Source organism: Micromys minutus (genome assembly GCF_963924665.1).
Source record: "Micromys minutus genome assembly, chromosome: 6".
NCBI lineage: Eukaryota > Metazoa > Chordata > Mammalia > Rodentia > Muridae > Micromys > Micromys minutus.
Window position 1 is genome coordinate 11,436,802 of NC_137975.1, and position 25,994 is coordinate 11,462,795.

General features: G+C 49.5%; 1 protein-coding gene across 1 annotated transcript in view; it reads right to left on the reverse strand.

Annotated features, from left to right (window-relative positions):
* Positions 1-25,994, reverse strand: part of GLI2 (GLI family zinc finger 2) — a gene marked incomplete at both ends in the record, with an annotated part of 161,791 nt that overhangs the window by 53,385 nt on the left and 82,412 nt on the right. The window contains one exon of the mRNA XM_080917750.1: positions 1,118-1,223. Within this exon, the coding sequence (XP_080773876.1) occupies positions 1,118-1,223 (106 nt within the window). The remainder of the gene's footprint in view (positions 1-1,117; positions 1,224-25,994) is intronic.

The following is a 25,994-nucleotide window of genomic DNA, read 5'->3' on the forward strand; positions in this document are numbered from 1 at the left end:
TACTACACGTCTGTCACTGTAAGTACAGCAGCCCACAGGAATCTCAGGGCCTATGTGACCTGGCTCTGCTGTGGCAATGGTATTGGAATTCAGAACTGGGTCCCACTCAGGGCAGGGCATACCGTTCTCCTCGGGAGCTGGCTCTGAAGCTAAAGGGGTTCAGCCTGGGCAGGCAACAGGAGCCAGTCATCCAGACAAGTGACAACGGGGACTGCATCAGCACCACAGACAGCAACTTGATGTGAAGAGGTGAGGGGGTCCAAGAGCGGGAGGGGCAGGGGACAGATAGAGCGACTCACTTCTCACTCATGGAAGGCTGTGGGGAGGCTGAGTGAAAAGTCATGGCCCAGACCTCTGTGATGGTTAATTCTGATGTTCAACTTGACAATCGAGAACCTCATAGGAGACATAATACATCCCTGTAAGGGCTGTCTAGATTGGGTTATTTGGGGAAGAACTACCCTAGTTGTGGGTGGCACTAATGGGCTGGGGTTCCACACTGAAGTGGGGGGCAACCGAGTACCCATTTCTCTCAGTGTCCTGAGTGTGGATGCTAAGTGGCCAGCTGCCATGACTTCACCACAATGTACCCTCAAAACATAAACCAAACTAAGCTTTTCTTCCTTTGTGGCTTTGGTCAGCTACTTTATCACTGCAAGGATGAACATAACTGGGTCTCGCATCTGGTGGGAGACCAGGTGGTGTAGGAGGGAGTAAACACCAAGAGGATGAACAGCAACCAGGGCTGGAGGTCCCGAGTGGAAATACCGAGTCACGTCAAGGTGTGGCCATTCTCCTTGGGGACCTCATGGTGGGAAGCATGAAGAGACCTAGAAGTGTCACTCTGAGCTTGTTTTACAGAGTGTGCCTCAGTACACCTGCGAGTAAAGGAGGGGGACCCCGAACCACTATGCCAGGGCAGCCTGTACTGAAGATTGCACTGTAGGGACCAGCAAAGAAGCCGAGAGCCATGGCGAAGGCACGCGATCCACTGCTACTTGGAAGAAGCCAGAGTGAGGCGGTGCATTCGTCACCTGCTCAGAGGTTCACAGTCACAGCTCTTGTGTGACCTACATGGAAAGAGGCAGGCAGCCCCGCAGCAGGAGCAAACACTTACCCGTGTACACTGTGGACCGAGTGAGGGTCATAGTGGTACCTTCCCTCCTGATGTCTCATGTCAATCGGCAAAGGCGCGTGGAAAGACGGCAGGAGCTGCTGAGGAACTGTGGAGAGGGAGGGAAAGAGAGAAAGAGAGAGAGAGAGGACTTCAAAAACTTTCCCCCTCCCTAGAAAAACAATTTTCAAAAGGCTTTAAGCTCCATGAATTCCTGAGCAAGAGTGGCCAGGACAAGGGGCTCCATGATGCCTTCCCTATCACACACCCACGAAGGGGGGATGAATAAATAATCAAAGCCAGCCTGAGAATCCTACATCTTCCACATAAAAGATCCCCAGCCGTGCTCTTGACAAAGACAAGCAGCTCAATGCTCTTTGAACTTGGGGAACCCAGCTTGGCTGCAAATCAGGGCTGACAGCGCTGACAGACTTTGACTCCCCCCAGCTTCTGCCCACCCCGGCTGGGCTGCGTGTGGCTCCAGTGGTATCAGGTACCAGCCTCAGATCCACTGTGCAAACAGGCTGCACATATTTACCTAGAACCATCTGTGAAACAAGGCCAGGCCCAGCTTGGGGGCATCTGCGTGTGTGTGTGTGTGTGTGTGTGTGTGTGTGTATGTGCGGGTGTGCGTGCATGTTTGGGTACACATGCGTGCATGAGCACCTGTGTGTGGTGTGTGTGCACATATGTTCACATGCATGTGGAAACTTCAGGTATTCATCTTTAGGTACTATCCAACTATCCACACTGTTTTATAAGACGTGATCTGTCACTGGGATTTCACACTCACTGGTTCAGCTAGGCTGGCTGGCTAGCGGGTCCTAGTGGTCCTCCTGTCTGCCTTCTCAGTGCTGGGATAGCAGGCACACGTCCCCACACCAGACTTCTGACATTTGTGACGGGGACTGGGTCCTTATGCTTGTGCAGCACGATCTTTACTACCACCCCAGCCCCCAACTCTTACCACAGTGCCAAAGAAAATCATTTTCTAGTGTTTACACTAGTAACAGAGTCTGTTTACAAAGAATAGCCTTATTTCAGCAAATCGATCAAGGCACACCTAGCTATCAGCAGCCCTGATGATGTGATGTGGCAAACAGACTAGGTCCTGCTTCTCTGGGCCCGTGGCCTTCTGACCGAGGGAAGAGTCCCGGGGGAATGAGAGATGTTCCAGCCCTTAGCCTTTTCCCAGCCTACTTGTTAAAAGGCCCTGTTTTCCTAAAGCCTATAATTACGATTGCCTCTGGGGCACCCAGGCATTTTCTTTCAATAAGCAAAGAGCATCCTGCAATTACCACGATGATTTGTTGAGCGCAGGCCAAGTGCAGACAGGGGCTGACTCAGCTCCGAACTGACACACACGTGTTGGTGTTTTCAGCTCTGGAGGCACCGCCAGCACCAGAGGGCCGATAATTAATATCAAGAGTAGAGAGTTGGGGCCGGGGAGATATCTCAGTGGACCCAAGTTCAAAGCCCAGAACCCACATGAAAAGCCAGTCGAGGAGGTGCACACTCATAAACCCAGCAGTGAGGAGGTGGAGACAGGAGAATCTCTGTCCAGACAGATCTCTTTGACCAGACTGCCTAGACCAATTGTTGGGACCCAAGTCCTGGTGAGAGACGATGTCTCAAAAAAAAAAAAAAAAAAAAAAAAAAAAAAAAAAAAAAAAAAAAACCAAGGCAGATAGCACTTGAAGAATGGCCTCCACATGCATGCATATATGTATGTGTACGTGTACGCATATGTACACATACATATATACACACATACATATACACACCTGCATGTGTATATGTATATAAATATGCATGTGTATATGTACACACACATACATATATACACACATACATATACACACCTGCATGTGTATATGTATATAAATATGTATGTGTATATGTACATGTACACACATACATATACACACATGCATACACACAAATATATATACACACGCATGCATGCACCCACACTGCACATGTACCTCGAATATATGAACATGCTCACAAATGACTCTTTTCACCATTTTAAGTAGATAGTTGAGCAGTAGCATCTCTGTCATTACCTGCACCCACGGAACTTTTCAACATGTGAAGGGGAACTGCCCCCATCAAACACTCACAGTCCACTAGTCCCCGTGCTGACAACAGTCAGTCTGCATTCTGTCCCTGTGAACTCAATAACATCTGTCAGTGTGGTGCTGGGCTTTCGTGTCCGGCTTACTTCACTCAGCATAGGTTCCTGAGGTTCATCAGTAATTTCTCTCCTTTTAAGGCTGACTGCTGCCCCGTTTGCATATCCCACATTTATTTGTCTGTTACCCCGTTGGGAGACATTTGGATTTAATGCTATCAATTTGGGGGGAAGTGAGAGACAGAGTCCCATGTTGCAGCCCAAGCTGCCCTTGAACATCTGACACTCCTTTTGTGTTAGCCTTCTAAGTCCTGAGATGCTAGCATGTGCTACCCAACGGGCTCTAATGTTAACAATTCCCAATGAGAGGAAACGTTTTTCCTGAATTAAAAAAAAAATGCTGATTTATTTTGTGTGTACACATGTGTGAACGTATAGTACATGAGGCAGTGTACTTACCTTGCAAGCATTTCCCAACCCCAGCTTTTAAAAAAAACAAAAGGTCCTGGGACCTTAGAGACCAGAAGTAGACATCAGATCCCCAGAGCTGGAGCCACATGGTATGGGTACTGAGAGCCAAACTCAGGTCCTCTGCAAGAGCAGGACGGGTACTAAAAACTGCTGAACCGTCCAGCGCAGTCCACACCCACCACACAGCCTCCGCACACCAAGTTTTCACTCAGGTAAGGGAAGGGATGCAGGATTGTGCTACTTCATCTGAAATCAGACATTTCAGCCCAGTAGGGGCCATCCTCTTAAGCTTCCAGAAATAAATGCTTGCTCAAAGCTCACTTCTGAGAGAAATTGCCCCCATGCGGCGGCCCCAGCTACAGCCGAGGAATACAAAGAGCTACCTTTGGCTGGGGAGACAGCTCGGAGGGTAAGTGCGCTTGCATGTAAGCATGAGGAGCCAAGTTCCAGTTCCTGGCACCTATGACATAGCTGGGCATGGCCACCTGTAATCCAGTACTGCAGGGACAAGTCACTGAGGGCTTGCTAGCTGCCAACCTAGCTCCAAGCTCAGTGGGGAAACCCCAAAGGAATAAGGTAGCAGCAAGTGATAAAAAAAGACACCATTGTCCTGCTCTGGTCTTTACGAACACATGTGCACCTGCACACACACGCAAAAGCACCACACATGCACGCGTACACCTCTTTACCCATATAGAGCTCTCTCTCACACACTTAGACCCACACACAAAAACAGCCACCTTCAGCCGGCATACTGAATCTGATCATTCCACACAATGTTTTCATTGTGGGTTTTATTTATTTTTTCCCTAAGGAAATCTAAATTAAATCATGTCCTCCATGTCCTCTAGCAAAAAGAAGACACACACACACACACACACACACACACACACACACACACACACACAAACACACACACCCCATATGCCATTTCAAAGAAATGTCTCTCTTTTTAAGTTTCTGAGGAAGAAGCTCAAAGTGGGGAATGCTCAGCAGCCACGCCCTGTTCCTAGAAAAATGCACATTTTGCACATTTGCTTTTGATCTTGTACAGAAAGTTCCCGAGGAAGTGGAAAGGGGACAACTGTCATTAAAAGTCCAGAATTTTTGTGTGCTAACTCAAACAGCAAATGTCCCCTTGGCTGGTAGGGTCTGGTGAGGAGCCATTTGTGTGACAGTGTCCTGAGGAACCATCTTGGTGTGTGTGAGGAAGACACTGAAAGAAGATGGAGACAGGGTGTCCTTGGAGGCTGAGCTAAAGTGAAGGCCCCGTAACGACCACCGTGGTGAACAAAGAACACGCCAGCGAGGGCAAGACTCCAGGACAAGAGCCTCTGTACAGTGTCGGCGCCATCCGGGTGTACCACGGCGTTTCCAGAGGGGTTTGCCTGAGTGGGGAAGGCCTGCCCTGAGTGTGGAATGGGGTATTAGTTTCTTTTCTGTTGCTACGATAAACACCACACACAATACCGTCTACTGAAGGAAGGGTTTGTTTGGTTTCCAGTTCCAGAGGAATACGTGTCTGTGCTAGTGAGACACGGCAGCAAGTGGGGTGCCCCACAGCTGCAGCCAAAGCTGGGGTTCATGTCTTGAACAGAAACACACAAAATCGAGAGAGAGAGAGCCAGCTCCAACTGGTGTGAGTCTTTAAACTACTAAAACCTACCTCCAGTGGTGCCACCTCGTCCCCAAGTTTCCAAACTGCTCTGCACCCCCAACAGGAACAAGTATTAAAATGCTCAAAGCATGGAGGAGGGGCATCTCAGAGATAGAATGACTGGCCCTGAAACAGTCTAGAAGCAAGGACCCCTCAGTCTTCCAGGCCCAGCATGCCTTTCTTCAGGACCCTGCACAAAAGGCATGTGCAGTCACAGGACACGCTGCTTTTGGAGGCCACTGCAGGAGCCACCACTTCACAGCATGTGATTGAAAAGTGTCACAGTCTCGGTTGGAGGCGGGGCTTAAAATCAAGCTGACTTGAAGGAGCAGCTGGCCCTTCCCCTGGCCTACCCTGGTCATGGAATCACCAACAAAACAGTTGTTGGAAGCGTGCACGGGGCTGGCCTGGAACCAGTGCGAGCCACTCCACGTGGACAGCGCCCTGAGGCTGAGCTCAAGCCTGGGAAGGCAAGAGAGACGAGAAAAGCACACTTCCAAGAGTGTTCCAGAAGATGCCACGGAAGCCGACCGAGGCCTTGGGGAGTCTGGGCTGTGCAATCTGTCCCTTTAAATGATGCCCCTGGAATAACGCAGGGCAGGGCATAGGAACAGACTGGGGGCCATCCCAGAGGGACAGAGTGCATGAGGTGTGCGGAGCAGAAGCAGTGTGGCTGTCTGTACTGCTCGCACTGCTGGGCTCCCTTCTTTTTAGCAGGGGTGGGAATAGAGGTGAGATTTACAGGACCCCAAAGAAACCCCCACCACCCATCGTGGGGAACAGCAGGGGCTGCTCACCAGTTCTAGTTGACCAGTGGGGTCCCAGGTTGACAACCTCTGTTGTCACTTAGCATCTCCTTTCCTTTTCCCATACCCCCCTGCTTTTGATACAAAGCCTTTCGCCAAGACCTGAAGCTCATTGTAGACAGGCTGGCCAATGAGCTCAGCAGCCTGTTCCCACCCCCAGCAGAGAAGTAAAAACTCATGCTACCATGCCGAGTATTTTTTCTAGTGGACACCAGATATCAAAGTCACGTCCCCATGCTTGCGGGGCAAGCTCTTTGTCAACAGAGCCGTCTTCTCAGCCCCAGGTTAGGGAATCTTAAGGCCACAAAAAGACATTAGGAAGGTCAATCTAGAATAAAGGGGGCAATTGTCTAGGTCACAAAAATCTGTTTTCTAGAAAGTTGTGTGACGGCCCCAAAACAATCAGTGGATCTGAAACACAGAAGACTGTAGTTCTAGGGACCCTTGGGATCTTGCAGAAAGTATGAATCCAGGGGCTCCATAGCTGAAGTGTCTGTCTTAGAAACACAGGACCAGAGTTTGATCCCTAGAACAGAACCCACATAAGAGAAGCTGGGCGTAGTGGTGTGTTTGTAATCCTATAGCTGGGGAGGCAAAGTTGGGCAGATTCCCCAGGGCTGGCCGGCCTGCCAGCCTAGCCCACTTGGTGAATTCCAGGCCAGTGAAAGACCTCGTCTTCCAAAATGGAAGATAGACACAGCTCCTGAGAAGTGACACTTGAAGGCGTCCTCTGATTTCCACATACACACATACAACATGGGCATACACAGTTGCACACGCACACGCGCATGCATGTGCACACACAAGGAGGGAAAAGGGGGAAGGGGGGAAGGGGAAAGAACAAATCCAGACCAAGTTCATGGATTTGGAGGTAAGAGCAGCCAGCAAGGTGGTACCTGAGCCGCCATGCTCCTTGCACCCATTGTAGAGATGGAGCTGGGTGAACTAACTTGAGAAAGACGTGGTCCCCAAACCTTGCTATTTTCTAACAGGCTCTCCTGTCCCTCAGACTGACTCCCTTGTCACCCCATCATCTGGCGACTTCCAGGCTGTATGGTGAAAGTCACAGAAGAACATCTGAGAGACTCCACCATCAGGTCCCTGTGAGCCACAGTGTTTGCAATAGATGCTCAGCCCCCACAGGGAGGAAGCTGAAAGGAGACAAGCAGCTCCTAGCTGGCCAGGCAACCCAGGCTCTCCAATGAGTTCTGGGTCATGAGAGACTGTCACAAAAATAAAAACAAACCCCAAAACACAGACCCAGATCTAAGATTGTCCTCTGACCTCCAGACAGATGAGTTTACATGCCTACGCATACATGTACTCACACGCATATGAACAAGCACACACACATATAGATATTTAAAACTTCAGCATGAGAGCAGTATAAAAGCTAGTATTATTCAAAGTCTGGTATGGACCCTACTTTGCAGCTTACTGGGACAATTGCTCAACTGCACCGACACAGGCAGTGTTGGCTGCCATGCCCAACAGCTCTGGCCTAAGTGGTTGTCGTCACCATTTTTGCATGCTGGTGGAACTGTGGTCCAGGCTAATCACAGACCTACTGACACATACAACACAGAAATGTGAGTCGCGCACCCCTCAGTCCTTCCCCTCCTCCACATCTTAGCTTAGTTAAGCTATGCCACTTGACTAACATGGCCAACGGTTACCATGGCTTCACCTCCTTCCTCCCATCGTCCATCCACCGCACTCACAAGGTCTCCCAGGTTCCTGTGGGCTCACCGAGTGGTGTTGAGACACTCGGTATAACCTCCCATCTTCTTGGCTGAGTCAGAGCTGTGCTGGCTACTGTGGTCACTGCAGCCTCCATCCTGTCCTGGACCATCACCTGCCGCCTTCCCGGCAAGCTGGGGTATGCGTGAACAGGGTACGTGGACTCCCACAGCCTTTTGATGAGTAAGAGGGTCCTCAGAGCACAAAGTCATAAAGGGGATTTCGAGTGGGAAGGCAGCAGCTGCACCCACCAAGCCAGGAAACATAGGAGCTTGACCCCTGTCTGCGTCACACTGAAGGACACTTCTAGGTTGTCCTGTTCCACCAAGCTTTGCCACAGTTCATCCTACCCACTCACAGCACCACTGACAGAAAAGGCGGTTTCCTCTAACAGGACAATTGGGGGGCTCCTGGCAACTCTGGAGGCTGCACCACAAACCCTCTATCCTTTCGTGAAGAAACTAAGATATGGAAACGTGGCTGTGGGTAATGAGGTTTGTGGCAAAGCCCGATAACCTGAGTTCCAGCCCCGGAACTCACATGGCCCAGGGTGAGAAACAACTTCTACAAGTTGTCGTCTGACCTCCATATGTGACCTGTGACACACACAAACCCATGAACACACTCATAGACACATACAAATAAATACATGTGATAAAAAAAAAAGAAAGAAAAGAAAACGTAGCCATATGAGGCAACCTATCAAGCAATGCAGCTTCTAGAATCTTTTTCCTGGAACAAGACTATATAAAGAGGAGCCATTCTAAAGGCTTCCTGGACATCAAAAAGCCTCTTGCAAAACAACATTTTGATGAGCTAAGTGTGTGAATTAAAAGCAGATGAAGCTGACTTCCTATAAAATAAACAGGGCTCAGCATCCAGGGAAAAACTACCCCACACTGGCCCTGGGGGCTGGTGGAGGGACCAGACTGCACTTCCCTCACAGAGGGCTTCTGACAGCATGGCCGTCACAGGAAAGTCTTGTGCTGGCACTCTCCTGAGTGTGTCTCATTCCTAACACATTTATCACCGCAGCCCTCAAGCAGGAATGTGTTATTTTCCATCCCATTTTACAGAAGAGGAAACAGAGGCATGGAGAAACATGGTGACTTGCTCTTAGTGGTGCATAATTAGTGCCACAGTCAGGCCTTGTACCCACCCACATTGATTCTGATCCATCCTCACAGGTGGGATAAGACATTACTTCTGTGACCATTGTGATGGTTAGCATTGTCATCTTGATACAATCTAAAATCATCTGGGAAGAGTTTCAATGAAATATGCCAATATTGGGTTGGCCTGTGGGTGGCGGCATCATTCCCTAGGCAGAAGGTTTTGAATGGTATAAGAGTGAAGAAATATAGCTGCACACAAGCAAGCGAGCTTGTACATATTTATTTCTGCTCCCGACTGCAGGTATAACCAGTTGTTTGAAGTTCCTGCCTCAGCTTCCCCAAAATAATAGACTATAATTTGTAAGGGCAAGCTGAAATAAATCCTATCTTTCCTGAGTAGCTTTCTGTTCCGTTCTGATTCAGACAGAAATGAAACTCCCTAAGGAGATCCAGGCTCTGGGCTGTGTCTCTATTCCACTCACACTGGCTCTCCTGTGGGGCCCAGCTCCCCGCTGACACCCTGGACCAGGTATCGGTGTGACAGGGCCACAAGTGGGAGATGTATGAAGGGGAGCAAGCACTCTGACACCATTTACGGGGTGTGAGAGTTGATGATGCCCAACAGGGCTAAGCTTGGTACTTCCATTTCCTTCCTGGACATCCACACATAAGTGTAACTGGCCAACGGAAGGTAGCCATGTAATCCTTCCGCATAGCGCCAGAAGTGGGTGCTAAGAGCAGGAGAGGTTCCCAGGAGGGGCGTTATCTGTTTTCCCCAGCTGTGCTCCTGGTACCTACTAATAACCTTCATGGATCATCCTGCTTGGCTCAGAAAAGCTACTGACTGGCATTAAAAATGGGCCTCTTTCCCACCCATGGCTGGGTGCCCCTTCAGTCCACGTGGGATGCTCATGGTTAGCATGCTGTTTGTGTAATTAGGGCATTGAGGATGGCAAAGGGCCCACCCTGGGTCCCTAAGAGTGATGGTGGTTTAGAGAAGGCACCCACCTGGGTTTGCACTGATTAATGGCGGGCCCTGTTAATAGCCCTGCTTAACACAGGACTTTGTCAAGATTAAGTAATTGCCTTAAACAAAACCTGTATTATCTTCTAAGGGCCTGATGAAGGACGGCTGCTGCTGAGAAATGGGGTGATGGATGTCTGTGACTCTGGCCACCACCAGTCCTCCCTCATTTGCATAAATTATCACACAGATTTTGATTTGGGTGAGAAGTCCCGGTCAGATCTGGGCACAGGGTGGCCAAGTTCAGATATGGTGGCTACTCGGAGATTCGAACAGCATGAGGGTGCTCTAAACCTATGGGATGCACCAAGTGTCATTGGGAGAGGTGACAGAGCCCCAGGGAAATGGAGTTTGGGACAGGACATGTGAAGGGGAAGCCACTGCGTGGGGGAACGTGTGGAAACACAGGCAAAGAGGCCTATCAGCCCTGACTGTGGCGAACAGGCTCACACGCAGCCCAGAATGCTCTCATAGACTCAAGAACTTAGGAGTACATCACAAGGAACGGGGAGGGGCCTCATCCCATCGCTCCCCTGTGAGGATCTATAGACAGTTGATAGGGGGAGGGATAGACATTTTCTTGTGATGAAACCACTGGTAAGCAGTTCATAGTCTTGTACATGACCCCTCACCTAAGCTCCCTTAAGCAACTCTATGAAACACATTAGGCCATAAAAGCCAAACCAAACCAAACAACAACAACAACAACAACAACAACAACAAAACTGTTGGGAAGAGAAAGGGATCTTGGTATGTCAGAGCAGGGCAAGGGGTGGTAATAGAAAGTGAACATGATCAAAATACATTATGTGCATGTATGACCGTATAATGAACTCCCTACTAAGTGTAACTGGTAAGCGCTAAAGGAAATATTAAAAAAGAATGCACACAAAGTCTTGGAAAGGACTGGCCATAGCCAAGACTATGGGCACAGCTGGTAGCCCAGGATGGCTGAGGACACTCTTCTTGTAAAATGGACTCATGGGTGAAGTCTGGACATAGCCACCGACCTGCCCTAGTTAAGTATTTGCAAGGCTCCTCCCTCAGCCTGTCTGCTGCACATGCTAGGTGGGTGATTTTCCTCCTTCATTTCTATGAAAAAAAGATGATTTCCAAGCCAAACCAGCCACCAAAATCTCTCCCAGCAGAAACAGCAGCAGAGCCGGGAACTTTCCACAACATCGATTTCTTCCAAGCCACAGCTTCAGGGCAGACTCTTGTGTGGCCTATCAGTGGATGCTGGGGCTGTGCCTGAGGGAGCCACCCCTCCCGGGAAGGGTACAAGGTGCCCTCTCCCACCTTCTAGAGGAGTGACAGGGGCTCGCTGCTTCATGTTTCTGCACAGAGCCCTGGGGTTCTTTTCTGCTTTCTGATGCTCAGAGAGGGCACATGCCTTCAGGGCAGAGCACAGGCTTTGGAAATGACAGCCCGGACAGAGCAAGGGGTCCATAAGGTGTCTCCTGTGCCTGCTGGGGTACAGTGGAATACTCTTTCCCATCACAATCTGCCCACAGGCCCCATGCTCTGAACAGACTTGCACTGCCTTGGTTACCCTATGCCACCCAAGCCAAGTATATCGCCCCCAGCACCAAAGGGTGACAGGTGACAGAAAATCTTCCACTTGACAGCTCTGCTGCTCCCCCCATGACATGGGTCCCGCATGAACACAAAGTCATGGAATGCTGTCCACATCCCTCACCAACAATGGGACAGACCACTCCTGTTAGTAGTGCCTGCCTGTGCCTGGTGCATGACAGGTACCCTCTCTGTGACCATCTCCTGAATGGCAGTGACAAAGCCTCTTGCTTCTGCCAGCACAGGATAGCCCCAGACTGATCAGGATTGGCCCTTCATGCCACCTGGGGTCCCCTTTTACAGATCAGGTTCAAAGGAGTAACCCGCTCACACCACAAACTCCCTGGAACCTGTCCTCTGTAATTCCCTGGCAAAGACACACAAGGTGTCTATCTAAGCTGTCAGCATACCTGCCCCTCGCCCACTCCAGGTGGTCGGCTGGGATACCCAAGGCACAGCCCCACTTGAACTGTTAGGATGCTGCACAGGGAGCTAGCCACGAGCTGCTGGTGGTACTCTCCTCTCCTCCTTGTTCTCCCTTTTACAGCTCCTTACTGCCTCCCCCCACCAAAAGCCCCAGGCTGGCAGAAATGACTGCTAATACTTCCAGGCACATTTACTGAAACCCTTTGACACAGAGGGTATTTTTATGGGATAAGCACCGGCCTCCGTATCAACTGGCAGGTTTCACTGCTCACATTTCAGTCCTGCAAAAAGCCTTTTTCAATCACTGCTGTGGCAAACGATAAACTTTAATGGCCCAGAGAAGCCTGAGGCTCTCTGTCCTTCCAGCCTCCTGGCCCAGGCAACTGGCCTCCCTCCTCCACTCTCCCTGCTGGGCCAGAGGGAGGCAGGGTGTAGCCTTCTCAACCCATGAACCTTCAACTCCGGTGGAAGGCCCCAAATGCACAAGGCCACCGGGGAGTTAACAAACACTGGTCCCCAGTTCACCTCCAGCCGCAGAAACCAAGGTGTAGTTCCCTGTGTATATGTACACGTGTGTGTTCATGAGTGTGCATGTGTGGTGTATGCAAGTATGTGTGTAGAGGCAGCACTTGACACTGACTTCAGCAATCACTCTCCACCTTATTTTCTAAGAGATTAAAAAAATATTTACGACTGTGAGTTTTTCCAAGTCATGTGGGTGTTTTCTGTCAACTTGAAAGAAGATGGTGTCGTTTTGGTGAGGATGGTGCGAGAGCGTTGATCTGTTTGTGTAGAGACCAGAGGCCAACCTCAGCTGCTGGTCCTCAGGTCCTGGTCACCTAATTTTCTTTTCTTTCCTTTCTTTTTTAATTTTTAAGTGGTGTCTCTCACTGATCTAGAACGTGCTGGTCAGAGATCTCTCTGCTGCTGCCTTGGAACTACAAGGGCAGGCCAGCACACCTAGCTTTAACACACGTTCAGGAGATCCAACTCTTTCTGCTTGCAATGCGTGGCACTCTGAATGAAAACTGAGACAGAGCTGGTACCAGGGACTGGGGCGTTGCTGTGATAGATCAGACCATGTTTTCGTTTGAAGGAGTAATGGGGCACTTCAAGGCTTTGGACTAGGAAAGCGATTGGACAGTTTAGGTGAGCTTAAAGGGCCACACTAGCAGGAGCACAGAAGACAGCAGTGATTTGCACTGTGGGGGCCTGGCTCAAGACGTCTCAGAGGAGAATAATATTAGTGTGTGAGCCGGAGACCATCTTACGATATTTTGTCAAGGAATGTGGCTGCTTCCTATTCTTTAAAATAAAATCTGCCTGAGGCTGAATTAAAGAGTTTTGGATTAACAACATTAGCAGAGATTTCCAGACAGCCTAGTATTGACTGTGTTGCTTGGTTACTAGTGGCCACACTTACGCAAGTCTATAATGAAAAGGAGCAAAGCCGAGCAAGATAAAAATACAAAACGTACAGTCGGAGGAGAAAGTGGCCACCAGGGGGTGTGAGCAGCTGAAAGACAAGCCTGAGGCAAAGTGCAATAGAGGGAGGTGTGACCTCAGAACAAGACCCCCAACGCCCCAGCTAAGCTTCCAACTTGTGGAAATAAAGAAAAGCTTCGGGCTGGTTGTGGGAGCACACGCCTTTAATCCCAGCACGGGGAGGCAGAGGCAGGCAGATCTCTGAGTTCAAGGCCAGCCTGGTCTACAGAGAGCATTCCAGGGCAGTCAAACTTAGGCAGTGAAAAATGAATTCCAACGAGGGAGCCACACTCTATCCCCAGCAAGCAACAGAACCGGGCAGGATCAGACACATGGTTTTGGCTTTAGAGTCAAGGACAGAGGAAGAGTTCTGGAGCCTCCCTCCACAGATGAGGGAAGCCACCGAGGCCAGGCATGTGGCAGGGGTGTTCCTGCACGGAGGCCCAGGGCAGCCATTGTGTGATGCTGTGAAGGTGAAGTCTGGGTTGCCTTGGAGACCCCAAGATGTTGGAGATGTCATGGGACTCCTGCTGAGGAAAGCTGCTAAGAGGGAGTGGAACAAGTCCAAGCGAAAGAAATGTGCTGCAGTCAACAAAGCTGAAAGGAATTGGGGTCTGAAAATCACGTTGATATCAGACAGAGATGCAGAGTCTGGAGTTTGTCCAGCTGGATTTCGGTCTTGCTTTGGTCCAGAATTCCTCACTATGCTTCTTTTCCTCCCTTTTAGAATGGTAATGTGTAGGATGATGTCATTATGCAACAAGGCAGGTCGAGCCTACCATTGGATGAGAAGGAAAGGTAGGCGGGGAAAAGTCTAGGAAGGAGAGAGGAGGAGGAGAAAGCCGGAGATTCAAGAGGAGGCACCATGGAAGCAGACATGGATGCTTTTCTCGGTGCATCTCTATATGGATAAAGTTATTATGAATATTTTATAAGGGATAGAATTGTACGGGATCATTTGACTTATCTAGGTGGGCAAATTATATTATAGCAATTGGATCAGAGGATTTTGGTTTGTTCTTTGATGTGGGTGTAGTGACAGGACGCACAACGCCTGCCATGGAGTTGGGATATGTGTGTGCAAGGCTTGGCAACAACACACCAAGGGAAAGTGAGTAAAAACAACACGCTGGGGTGGTCATGGACCACCCGGGACAGAAGCAGCCAGGGCGGGCAGAGTGGTCTGTGAGTACTTAGAGGCTGCGTGGTGCCGCTGAGACACAGATACCCCGCAGTGCCATGTGGCCCTACAGTGGCCGGCACTAGCGTGGGATGAAAGGTTATCCTATTTAATGCTTAAGGCAACAGCAATGCTTGTGTCATTGTATGTTGGAAGTATGTGCTCTGCTTTTTCATTCTGATTTTACAGGGGGTCACAATTAAGAGATTGCCTATGAAGAGACTATGAACTTTTAAACACGACTGGGACTGTGATAGACCGTAGGTGCTTTCGAGGTTGGATGAAGTACGTGCATTTTGCATCCTGATATGCCTACAAGCCTATCAGAGCCAGAGGTGGAAGCGACCGTAAGTTTTATGGTTAAATCTGCATCACAGTTCTTAAGTGGCAGGCACCTTCTCTGTGTATAAAATGTTTCAGTTTTAATGTTTTTTAAATTAAAGCCTTTAAACCCAGTATTCAAGACCCAGAGTGCTTTTGAATGGCCTTTAGGGGCCAGGGAGTTTGAATAAAAATGGCCCCTATAGACTCATAGGGAGAGGTTTTGTTGGAGGAAGAGTGTCACTGTGGAATGGGGCTTTGAGGTTTCAGAAGCTCACACCAGGCCAAGAGTCACTCTCTCTTCCTGCTGCCTGCCATCTGGATGTAGAACTCTCAGCTACCTCTCCAACATCTGCTGGATGCTGCCTTGCTTCCCATAGTGATGATAATGGACTGGACCTCGGAACTGTAAGCCAGCCTTAATTAGACGTTTCCTTTATGAGAGTTAAGGTGGTCAGGGTGTCTCTTCACAAATAGAATTTCTAACTAAGACGGCCAATAAGCTGGTGTTTGTCTTCCCAGAAACTCCCTCTTTTTAAAACTTTAATTTAAACCCTATTAGTGGTCTAGCTCCAGATTCTCCTGTGACCTAGACTCAGTGACCATCCCTCTCCCACTCATTTCTTGAGCCTTACTTCCTTCTCTGCCTCAATGTAATCTATTTACTACAGTCTTAAATTGAACGACTAAGCAAGGCCCCAGTGCACTTACAAGCTCTGGCAGCCCTCCTCCACCCATCGAGGCAGCAGGACGCATTTCTCCGGAGAGGAAACGAGCCCAGTGCAGAGGGACAAAGAAGCACTTCCTTTGAAACTTAGGCATGATGCGAACTCTGACCCCATGACTACAACAGGAGCCAGATGCTCTTGGGTTGAAAGGTGCAAAGCCACTGCAGCTCATGACCTGGGCAGGACTGGCCAGGGCAGCATGCGAGGGGCAGCGTGGCCTCTCCAGGGGCTGTGGCTCATGTCTAAGAATTTAATCTCAGTCTTGATCTCAACTGGGAGGGAATGCCTCCACTGGTCCCATGAGTGTGCCAGACTCAAAGACCCCTTCTCGAGGGTGCCTCAGACACCCATTCACCTGGAATAGTCAAGACTGGGGAATGTTCTTTTCCTAAGAAGGGTCAAGAGGGCTGCCAAGATCCGGCTCTAGCATGGGCTACCTGGAAACACCAGCTGCCACATTCCCATGTCTCCAACTGGCCTTTGACATTAACTGTTGTCCCTCAAGCCCTCTATAGCCAGTTGTTAGTGGCCACAAGGGTGAATGTCAGCAGCTGACTCTCATAGGAAGAGGAAGGGAAAACCCAGACATGTCTGCTTATTACCAGTGCATGTGAATGGCCTTTAGGGGCCAGGGAGTTTGAATAAAAATGGCCCCCATAGGCTCATAGGGAGAGGCTTTGTTGGAGGAAGAGTGTCACTGTGGAATGGGGCTTTGTAAGCGGGTTTCAAGTCACCAAGAGAGACCACTGGCCTTAGGGACGGAAAACGTGTTTCTGAGAGCAGCTAAGAGTCAGCTCAGCTGCGCCATGGCACTGCCCAAGCAGCTCTGCCGAAACCCTGAATTCTCCTGAGTAAGGGCCCATTCTCTCCTGTGCAAACAGACGTGATGATTGTGAGTTCTTAAAAATTCATTTAGACAATTTCTGCCTAAAAACTTAACTTTTTAAATGGGCATATCCAATGCAGGTATGAGAAAACCACCATAAAGTACGCTGTTAGGGATGGATTGACAAGTGCAGGCAGAGATGGCCCTTGCAAAGATGAGGACTTGAGTGTGATCCCCAATGAGTGTAAAAAGCTAAGCACAGTGCGTTTGTAATCCCAGTGCTGCGGGGGAGACAGGCAGATCCCTGCAGCTCACCAGCCAGTCTCCATAGCATATGGTAAGCTCTAGGCCACGGATTGACCCTGTCTATAAAGAACAAGTCAGGCTGTATCCCAAACTTTAGCCTACACACACACACTACACCTTCATAACCATGGGAAGCATACAGTAGAACTTTGTGTGTGTGTGAGTGTGTTTTAAGAGAGGGTTTCTCTGTGTAGCCCTAGTTGTACTGAAACTTGATCTGTAGATCAGGCTGGCCTTGAACTCACAAGAGATCTGCCTGCCTCTGTCTCTGCCTCCGTTGTGGCAGGATTAAAATTGTGCACCACTGCCACCTGGCTAGAACTTTTAGTCCTAGTTAGTGGATTAGAGCTACTAGTTATAATCAAATAATTGGATACGACCCAAAAGTTCCACCAAGGGCAAGTGATTAGATGAAGTCCAGACGAATCCTTTAAGATTCTACATGAATGATGTTCCAGGGACTTTGACATCCGCTTTTGGCATCGGAACTCACTGCACGTATGTGGCGGGTGCTAATGCAAACAGGTCCATGTGCATCATGGTACAGAAAATAAAGGAATTCCCAGAGGAGGATGAACTTCCAATGCTGCGATACTGAAGTACTGAGCCCCTTCTGTCTCCGGCTTGCAAGGAACTGCCCAGAGCCGCTGCTGACCCTGGACGTCTAGCCTCAGATTGTGAGCATATGTGTGCACACGTGCATGTGTTATATGTGTATTGTGTACAGGTGTGCATGCACATGCACAGTCTGGAAGTCAACAATGGGTGTCCCTTTCAATCACACACAGTCAGGTCTCTCACTGAACCTGGACCTCACCAATCCCTTTGGGCTTACTGGCCAGGGAGCCCCAGGGACCCTCTTGTCTCTACCCCTCCAATAGTGAGGTGATAGGTGTACACAACTCACCTGGCTTCTTCCCTAGGTGCTGGGTATCTAAACTCAAGTCTTCATGCTTTCACAAAAGTGCATTACCAACTAAGCCATCTTCCCAACCCCCAGATTACTTTTCTTTATAAATTATTGGCCTTGGGGGCTGCAAAGTTAGCTCAGTAATTAAATACACTTGCTCACAACCACTTCTAATTGTAGCTCTGGGGTACCCAACCCCTACACACACACACACACACACACACACACACACACACAGAGGTGGGGAAGAGGGAGAGGGGGAGAGGGAGAGAGATATACACATTAAATAAATAAGCAAATAAATTATTGGCCTTAGCTATTTTGTTTTTTCATCAGAAAATGGACTAAACAGGTTAATTCCATATAGAGGACAGCTCATGACCTCTTTCTTGAGTCCATGCTGGCTCCTGAGACCCGGGGTCTTTCCCAGAGATAAGAACTGGAACCACGATGAGCTGAAAGGACCACCGACTGTCGTCCTCGCCTGCAGACAACTGCCTCTCCAGCACAGCCAAACTGACGGGATAAATCAGCAGCAAGGACACTGTCACCCTGCCAAGTTGCTTCACTCAATTTTCCCGTGAATTTAGCAGCCTGCGTGCTTTGTAAGAACCCAATTGTATCCTGACACGTTTTAAACGATGCTTTTTTAGATCCCGCTATAATTTATCTTTTACTTGGGAACAGCTCTACTTCCATAACCATTTGGAAGAAAGAGGGGTGGGGTGTATGGGACCACACCACAGTGGCTTGGCTTCATTTTTAACAGTCCACACTCAGTAAAACACACGGAGCAGAGATTTGCCAAATGTGAATTCTATGTCAACGGCCTATCTTGGTAAAGCCTGAGTGGTTTTAGTTTGAAAGAAAATACACATCTCAGAGATGTTTGCAGAGTCCAATCCGAATGAGGGGAAGCTTGTGGGTGTGTGAGAAAGAGCATATGTGGGTGTAAGCAAACCCCGAAGCTAAAATCTATACTCATCAGGGAAAGGGCTCTGTTTTCTCTTTTTACTCAAAAAGAAATGACTGTGCGTGTGTGTGTGTGTGTGTGTGTGTGTGTGTGTGTATTCATATGTAAGATGTATGTGTGTGGTATTTGTTTATGTGTCCATGTATATGCATCTATGTGTGTATGCACCTGTGGTGTGTTTACAAGTGTGCATACGTATACATGTGTGCTGGTGTGTACGGGTAACTTCAGGCTTTTTCCTCTACTGCCTTCCACCTTACTTCTGAGACAGAAACTCTCACTAAAGCTGGAGCACACGAAGCCAGCTAGACTGAGCTTTAGGGACCTGCTGTGTCCAGTCCCCCAGCACTGGTGCGGCAGAGTATACCACACCAGGTTTTTACGTGGTTTTATGTATCAAGGAAACGGAGGTGGCAGTGAGCCCCACCTAGTGTGGCCAAGTCAGTTGGTGAGACTTCCATGAGGACAAATGCCATCGGGGTTGGGAAAAAGACTCTGTGGGTAAAGCGCTTGCTTCAGAAGCATGAGGGACCTGGCTTTGGGCTCCCAGAACCCATATAAACAGAGATGCTGTAATAAATGGAAATTCAGCATGGTAGAACCCAGAGCTCTCCCAGTGAGATGGGAGACAGTCCCCCATGGTGAACAAAAGACCTTGCCTCAAACAAGGTGGAAGACAGGAACAGACTCAGAACCTGGATCCCAGTAAACATTCCACAGTACTCTGTCCATCTTCCCGAGTCAGCAACCTCCTAATTCCCTGCGGTGTGGGGGCGGGGGGAGTCAAAATGCAAAAGACTGGCCCAGCCTCACAGTCATAGGTGTTGGAGCTGCACATGTCAGCAGGTCCCCAGGAAGGGAGCACTCATTCTGGGGTGGGGGTGGGGGGCTCCCACAAAGGACTCTTGTCCACTGGTAAAGTCATTTAAATTCTGGGGCAGACCCACACCTGGGTCGGATGCCAGCCTGAGGAAACAGCAGCATTTGTTCTAACTGGGCAGGCCTCATTTCTAAGGCTCTCTCCAGCCGTTACCTGATGTGACCCTCTGGGGCCTCCGGGAGAGGCAAGATGGGAGCCTTCCTTCTCAGTGGCCCGAGGAAGGAAGGCAACACCATGCTGGGGCTCTGCGACTGCGGGTGAGGGACCTTCTCAAGAGCTGTCACACTCCCACATGGTTCTCTACAGGCTCTACTTGCTGGTCTGAGGCCTGTCATACAGAGAGGTCAGGGTGAAGGTCCTTCAGGACAAGGTCAGGTACAGGCTGGGGGCGGCCCAATCCAGTCCCCAGGTGCCTTCCAGCTTGTCTCCTAGGTGACTCAACATCCCGTCAAACTGAAAGTCAGTAACTAACCACCAAACACAGCAGGTCTTTACAGGGGCTCCCACAGGTACAGGCAGGAAAAGTGTCCACTTCCACTGGTGTAAAGAAATAAGATGGAAAACAGGGATTCGTCCATGACTCTGCCCGAAGCAAGAGATGCCACCCCATGCCTGGCATCCCACTTGAGTCCCCTCCAGAGCACAGATACAGAACCACCAAAATGGGTCTGAGGTGTGACCTTAGCATAAGGACTGACCAGGAGCAGTCTAGAAGGAATGAGAAGAGACAAGAATGCACAGGAGGGACCAGAAAGAGCTGCTGAGAGCTACAGGCCACAGTGTCCACCCAGGGACACCAGGGCTCCGAGCAGCCCTGCTTTGTGATTGCGTACACATCTGTTGTGATAAAGCAGAGCCGAGGATACAGCTCGGCTGGGAAAGCACTTGCCTGGCAGTCGTGAAGATCTGAGCCAGATCCCTGGAAGCAGTGTCTAAATGTGGAACAAGGCAGCACATGCTTAGAATTCCAACCCCAGGGAGGCAGAGACAGAAGGATTCCTAAGGCACAAAAATCCGATCTAATTGGTGGGCTTGAGATCAATACGAGACCCTGTGTCAAAATAGGTGGACAGCTTTTCTGAGGATGACATCCAGCTTATCCTCTGGCCTCACACGTGCACACACACATGCACACAGAGACATGCATAAGAAATAAGAAAAACAGCAGATAAGTTTTGCTGAGATCTGAGAGACTGGCGTACATCTGGAGGAACAGGCTACATCCCACATGAAAACTTGGCAGTGGGGCTGGAGACACAGCTCAGCAGACTTGCTGCTCTTCCCGAGGACCAGAGTTCAGATCCCAGCACTCAAAGCTCACAGCCAGTTACATGTAATTCTAGCTTGGGGTGGGGGGGCTAATGCTCTCTTCTTACCTCCAGGGACACTGGCACACACGTGATACACACACACAAAACTGAAAATAAAACATTTTAACAAATTAAGTGTTCACAGTATTAGGTTCACAGATTGTCAGGCCAGCAAACAACATGAATTGCAAATGCCCCTGAAACTCGGCTGGAGCCACCACAGAACTCTGGCAATTCCCAGGCAGTCCCCACAACGGGCCTCTCCCAGGCAGTGATTAAAATGCAGCGGGCTGGGAGGAAAGCCTACCGGCTGCCAGTGGGAAGGGGGAGGCGGTCAGGTGGCCCTTCCCTGAATCAGGAGGCTGTCGGCCATGTGCAATTCCCCCTCCCCTCACGCTCAGTCAGTACTAGGGCTTATGCAGAAGAAACAGCTTTGCCCAGTTTTCCCTGGGACCAGCCCCGCAAAGGCCTGAGGAGGGGCAATCCGAGGGGGACCTCCAATCAGCTGCCTGCAGGAATGGAGCTCAAAGGCCTGTCCATCTTTTTTAGTGGTGTGCTTCTGAAAGTTTCTTCATCTTTCTTTTCTTTTTCCCTTTGGTAATTCCTTCTAAGACAGTGCTCTGAATACGGACTCACTTGTTCTTGTCTGGCTCAGACCAACTCCTGTCACTTTCTTTTTAAGGCTACGCAAGACTTACAATTCCCAGTTTTCTATGGGGGAGCTGAGCCAGAAGTAACCTCCTCGTAATGCTCTGAATAGAACCAGTTCTCAGAAGATCCTTCAGGACGGCTCAGCTGTGGGGCTGCAGGCGCCCAGCAGAACTCTCCATTGTCAGGGAGCCACACACAGGCCCGGGAGGGGGGGAGGGGAGTCCTAGGGCCACCTACTTTTGAAAATAAACCCTCTCTTTGGGGGTTGGGTTTGAATGCTTACCTAAGGCCCTCCCTCCTCCATCCAATACTAAGAATAAAAAACACCAGGCTTAGGTAAATGTCAGTGAAGTTAGGGATGGCTAGCCCTCCAATCCCAGAAAAAAAATAATCAAGGGCAGGCAGATCTCCTGAGCTTGTGTGCGCACACATGCACACTTGCACACACCACCGCCACTAGTAGAAGTGAGAAATGGTGGACTGACAACATGGCTCAGCCCATAAAGGCGCTTTTTGCACAAGCTTCATGACCCAGTAACTGGAGAGTTTAATCCCTGCGATCCATGTAAAGGTAGGAGAACTGACTCCATAGAGTTGTCTTTTGACCTCTACATGTACACTGAGGCACATGCATACCCCCATACACACACACAGACACACACACACACGCACACACATGCACACACACACACAAGCACACACACACGCACACACACACACACACACACACATGGACACACACAGAATAATAAACACAAAATTTAAAAACTAGAAGAAACAGAAGCCCTGACAATCCATGGTAACCTCAGCACCCTCCCAAACCACTTGAGGACAGGCTAAGCTGCTTTAAAATCTCAGAAAGTCACCTCGGTCAACAATGGAATAACAACGGTGTGCACTCCTAAGCAGGCAGACCGCTGTCCCCATGTCACAGGGAAGTAGCTTTGTAGAGGAGAATCCACTGATTGGAAGCTGCAGGAAGCCTATATCATCATGGCCCCGATATGACCCCAAGTAAGTAAGAGAGATGTGTTTTGGAGACAGTGGGACACCTACAGGACACTGAGGACAGGTGTTCAGGAGGGGTAAGGGACATCAGCTGACACCTGTTATCCGTGGGAAATGGAACTGACCCCTGAGCATGTCTGTGGGGCCAAAATGTGCGTGCCAGACATGCTGACAGCAGGCCAGAAGGGGTGAAGTAGCTCAGACGGCAGACAGGCAAGCAGCCGGACCCACAGTGTGGAGATTATACACCTATGCTCCCCAGGGCAAACAGGCCTGGGCCCTGTCCTTCTGCTTGTGTGTGACCTTACGGTTCCTCACTCACCCCAGACCTGGGAGACCAATCTTTCCATTCACACATCCCTTTCCTAAGACAACATTGCTCTGTGGAACCAGAGAACCTTCAGGAGGTCATAAACCAAGAGGGGGACAACTTGGAGACTTCAGCAAAGACATGTAATCAATCTCCCTTCCCTTCTTCGGGCCTCCACAGGCAAGCCAAGCAGCGCTTCCTACAGGAAGGCTCCCTAGCTTCCTCTCCCCCACCCTGGCCTCACCTCAGCTCTCTCAGTTGGCTGAAATGCACCTGTGACCTGTCACAGCACCTGACTGGGCATTATCTACATTCACCCTGTCGGCTCATCCCCTACTGGCAGGTGCCCAAACTCTACCTTTTCATTTGTGTGGGCCCCATGCCTTGTGCCTAGTGGGTGCCCAGTAAATTTTGCTGATAGGGGTCTGGACAGAGAATGAACAATCAATCAGACACAATACTGGGAACTGTTCCGGAAGAAAAAAATCCCCAAGAAGTAAGTGTGTTGCCATGGCTCAGACAGGCAGAAGATGCTTGTCTTAGCTCCTCCCCAGAACCTGGCTATAGCTCTATGAGGTGATCCTTGGTGTGTGTGTGTGTGTGTGTGTGTGTGTGTAGGGAGGGCAGAGGGCGAAAAGAGAGAGGAGAGGGAGAGAGATCTCACCATTCCTCACCATCCCAAACACAAACTGGCAGAGCTGTCCACTCCCCGGCCCCAAACACACACACACCAGGCTTCATGGGAAGCATACAGCTTCCAGTCTGCCTGCCTATAGCTGCTGCCCTGGACCACATGCATAGGGTCTTTTGTGTGTAGAGAAGAAAACAAGCCATTCAGTTAAGAAGGTACATGCATAAAGGCACTGGGGACACCATTCAAAAGGGAGTGGATTCAGAATGACTGGGTTTGGATCTTCAGACTCAGCCACCACTGTCCCATCGAATCGAACAGAATCAACAGGTGTCTCAAATGTCCCAGAAAAACACCTCCAATAAAACCAAAAACATCTCCCATCCTGCCAAAGCAGACAGCCACGAGGCCAACCTGCAGGGCACTTTGGCAGTGGAAACTGTTTATCAGGAGCACGCTGCCCTTCCCTGTGAGAGCGTTCCTTAGCCTGCTCCCAGTGAGGCTCCTTTTCAGCATCCAGCCAGCCAGGGAGAAGGCAGCCTATAGGGCAAGGGCTTAAGAGGGCCCACGCAGGGCTGCGGCAGGAAGGGCCACTCCAAATCACTTTGGCAAACTCAAGAGGCCACCATGGCTGGTAAAACAAACAAGAGGCTCCAGGCATCCTCAGAGCGAGCTGCCTCTGTTTCTGTGTCTTAGAAGAGGACGCTCACCGTGAAAAGGGCTCATGAGAGCTGCCCGAGCTTCTTAAGTGTTCCTCATATTGATCTGGCACCATGTAAGGCTCCTGGTATCTCAAGGGCCTGGGCAAACACTGGGCAGTACTTCTCTACTGCACTGAGCAGACACTCCGCAGCTTCCCAAGGAGGAGACCCCCCCGACCCCAGCAATCCATCAAGTGGATGCAAATCTGTCCAGGACAAAACCCAGGCAAACAGCACCCTCTCCACATAACACCCTTGCAGAAGGGCGCGTGCGACACTGCTGTGTACACATCTCGCTAAGTACCCCAACTTCTGATTAGCCTCGTCGTGATTTGTGTGCACACTCGCCTCTTTTGAAAGGCTCCCAAGTACTCAGAACAAGTTGACTCAAGGCTAACCTCAAACAGTGGCTTTCCTGGGTTTGGTCTTTTAGCAACAACACAGGCCTGGGCCCTGGGAAAAGAAGTGCTGGGGGGGGGGGTACGGGTTGTGGGGAAATGGTTCAGTTAGTAAATACTTGTTGTACAAGAACAAGGACCTGAATTCAGATTCCCCAGAACCCACATTAAAAAAACAAAAACAAAATCTGGCTCAGAGGCACTTGCCTGTAATCCCAATGCCAGAGACCCCATGACCAGATTCAGGGAGCTCCAGGCTCATCAAGAGACATTATTTGATCCCAGCACTTGGGAAGCAGAGGTACAGGGTAACCAGGTAGAGAAAGACTGAGGGGGGGTTCCGATACTGACCTTCACATACACATTTAAACACATGTACAGTTGAAACTGTCCAAACCTTTGCAGAGGTATGAACATGCACACACACACACACACACTCACACTCACACATACACAAGTGCTAATCACAGGCTGGAGGCTACATTGGGGAACCCAGGCTCAGGAAGGGGAGTCTAAGAGAGCAACCCTGAGCTGTATCATTTGCAGGCTAGGGCCAAATGCGTGCGTTGAGAGTCCCCTGTGTCCTCTGTGACTTCACAGGTGGGAAGTTTTCTTTTTTTTTTCTCCCCCCCCAATACATTTTTTAAGGTTGTAATTAAGTATTTGTGGGTACATATACATGCACATATGTATAAGTGTAACAATAATATAGGAAAAGAGGCTATTAATTTGAGGGGATAGGAGAGAGACTAGGAGGGGTTGTAGGGAGGAAAGGGGGATGTGATACAGTTCTATTTTAATTAAAATATATTCTTTTTGTTGTTGTTGTTGAACTTCACACAGTCTGTGAGTTGTTTCTGGGGTGTTCAGAGCTTTCTGGGGTTAGCATCCCACTATCAGTGACTGCATATTATGTCTGTTCTTTTGTGACTGGGTTATCTCACTCAGGATGATCTTCTCTAGATGCAACCATTTTCTTAAGAATTTGGCTAAGTCATTGTTTCTGATAGCTGAGTAGTATTCCATTGTGTAAATGTACCACAATTTTTGTATCCATTCATCTACTGAAGGACATCTGGGTTCTTTCCAGCTTCTGGCTATTATAAATAGAGCTGCTATGAACATTGTGGTGCATGTGTCTTTGTTGTATGTTGGAGCTTCTCTGGGGTATACGCCCAGAAGTGGAATAGCTGGGTCTTCAGGTAGTACTATGTCCAATTTTCTTCTGAGGAACCGCCAGATGATTTCCAGAGTGGTTGTATCAGGTGGGAAGTTTTCAACAGAGCATCTGACCACCTGCTCTCACAACTGCAG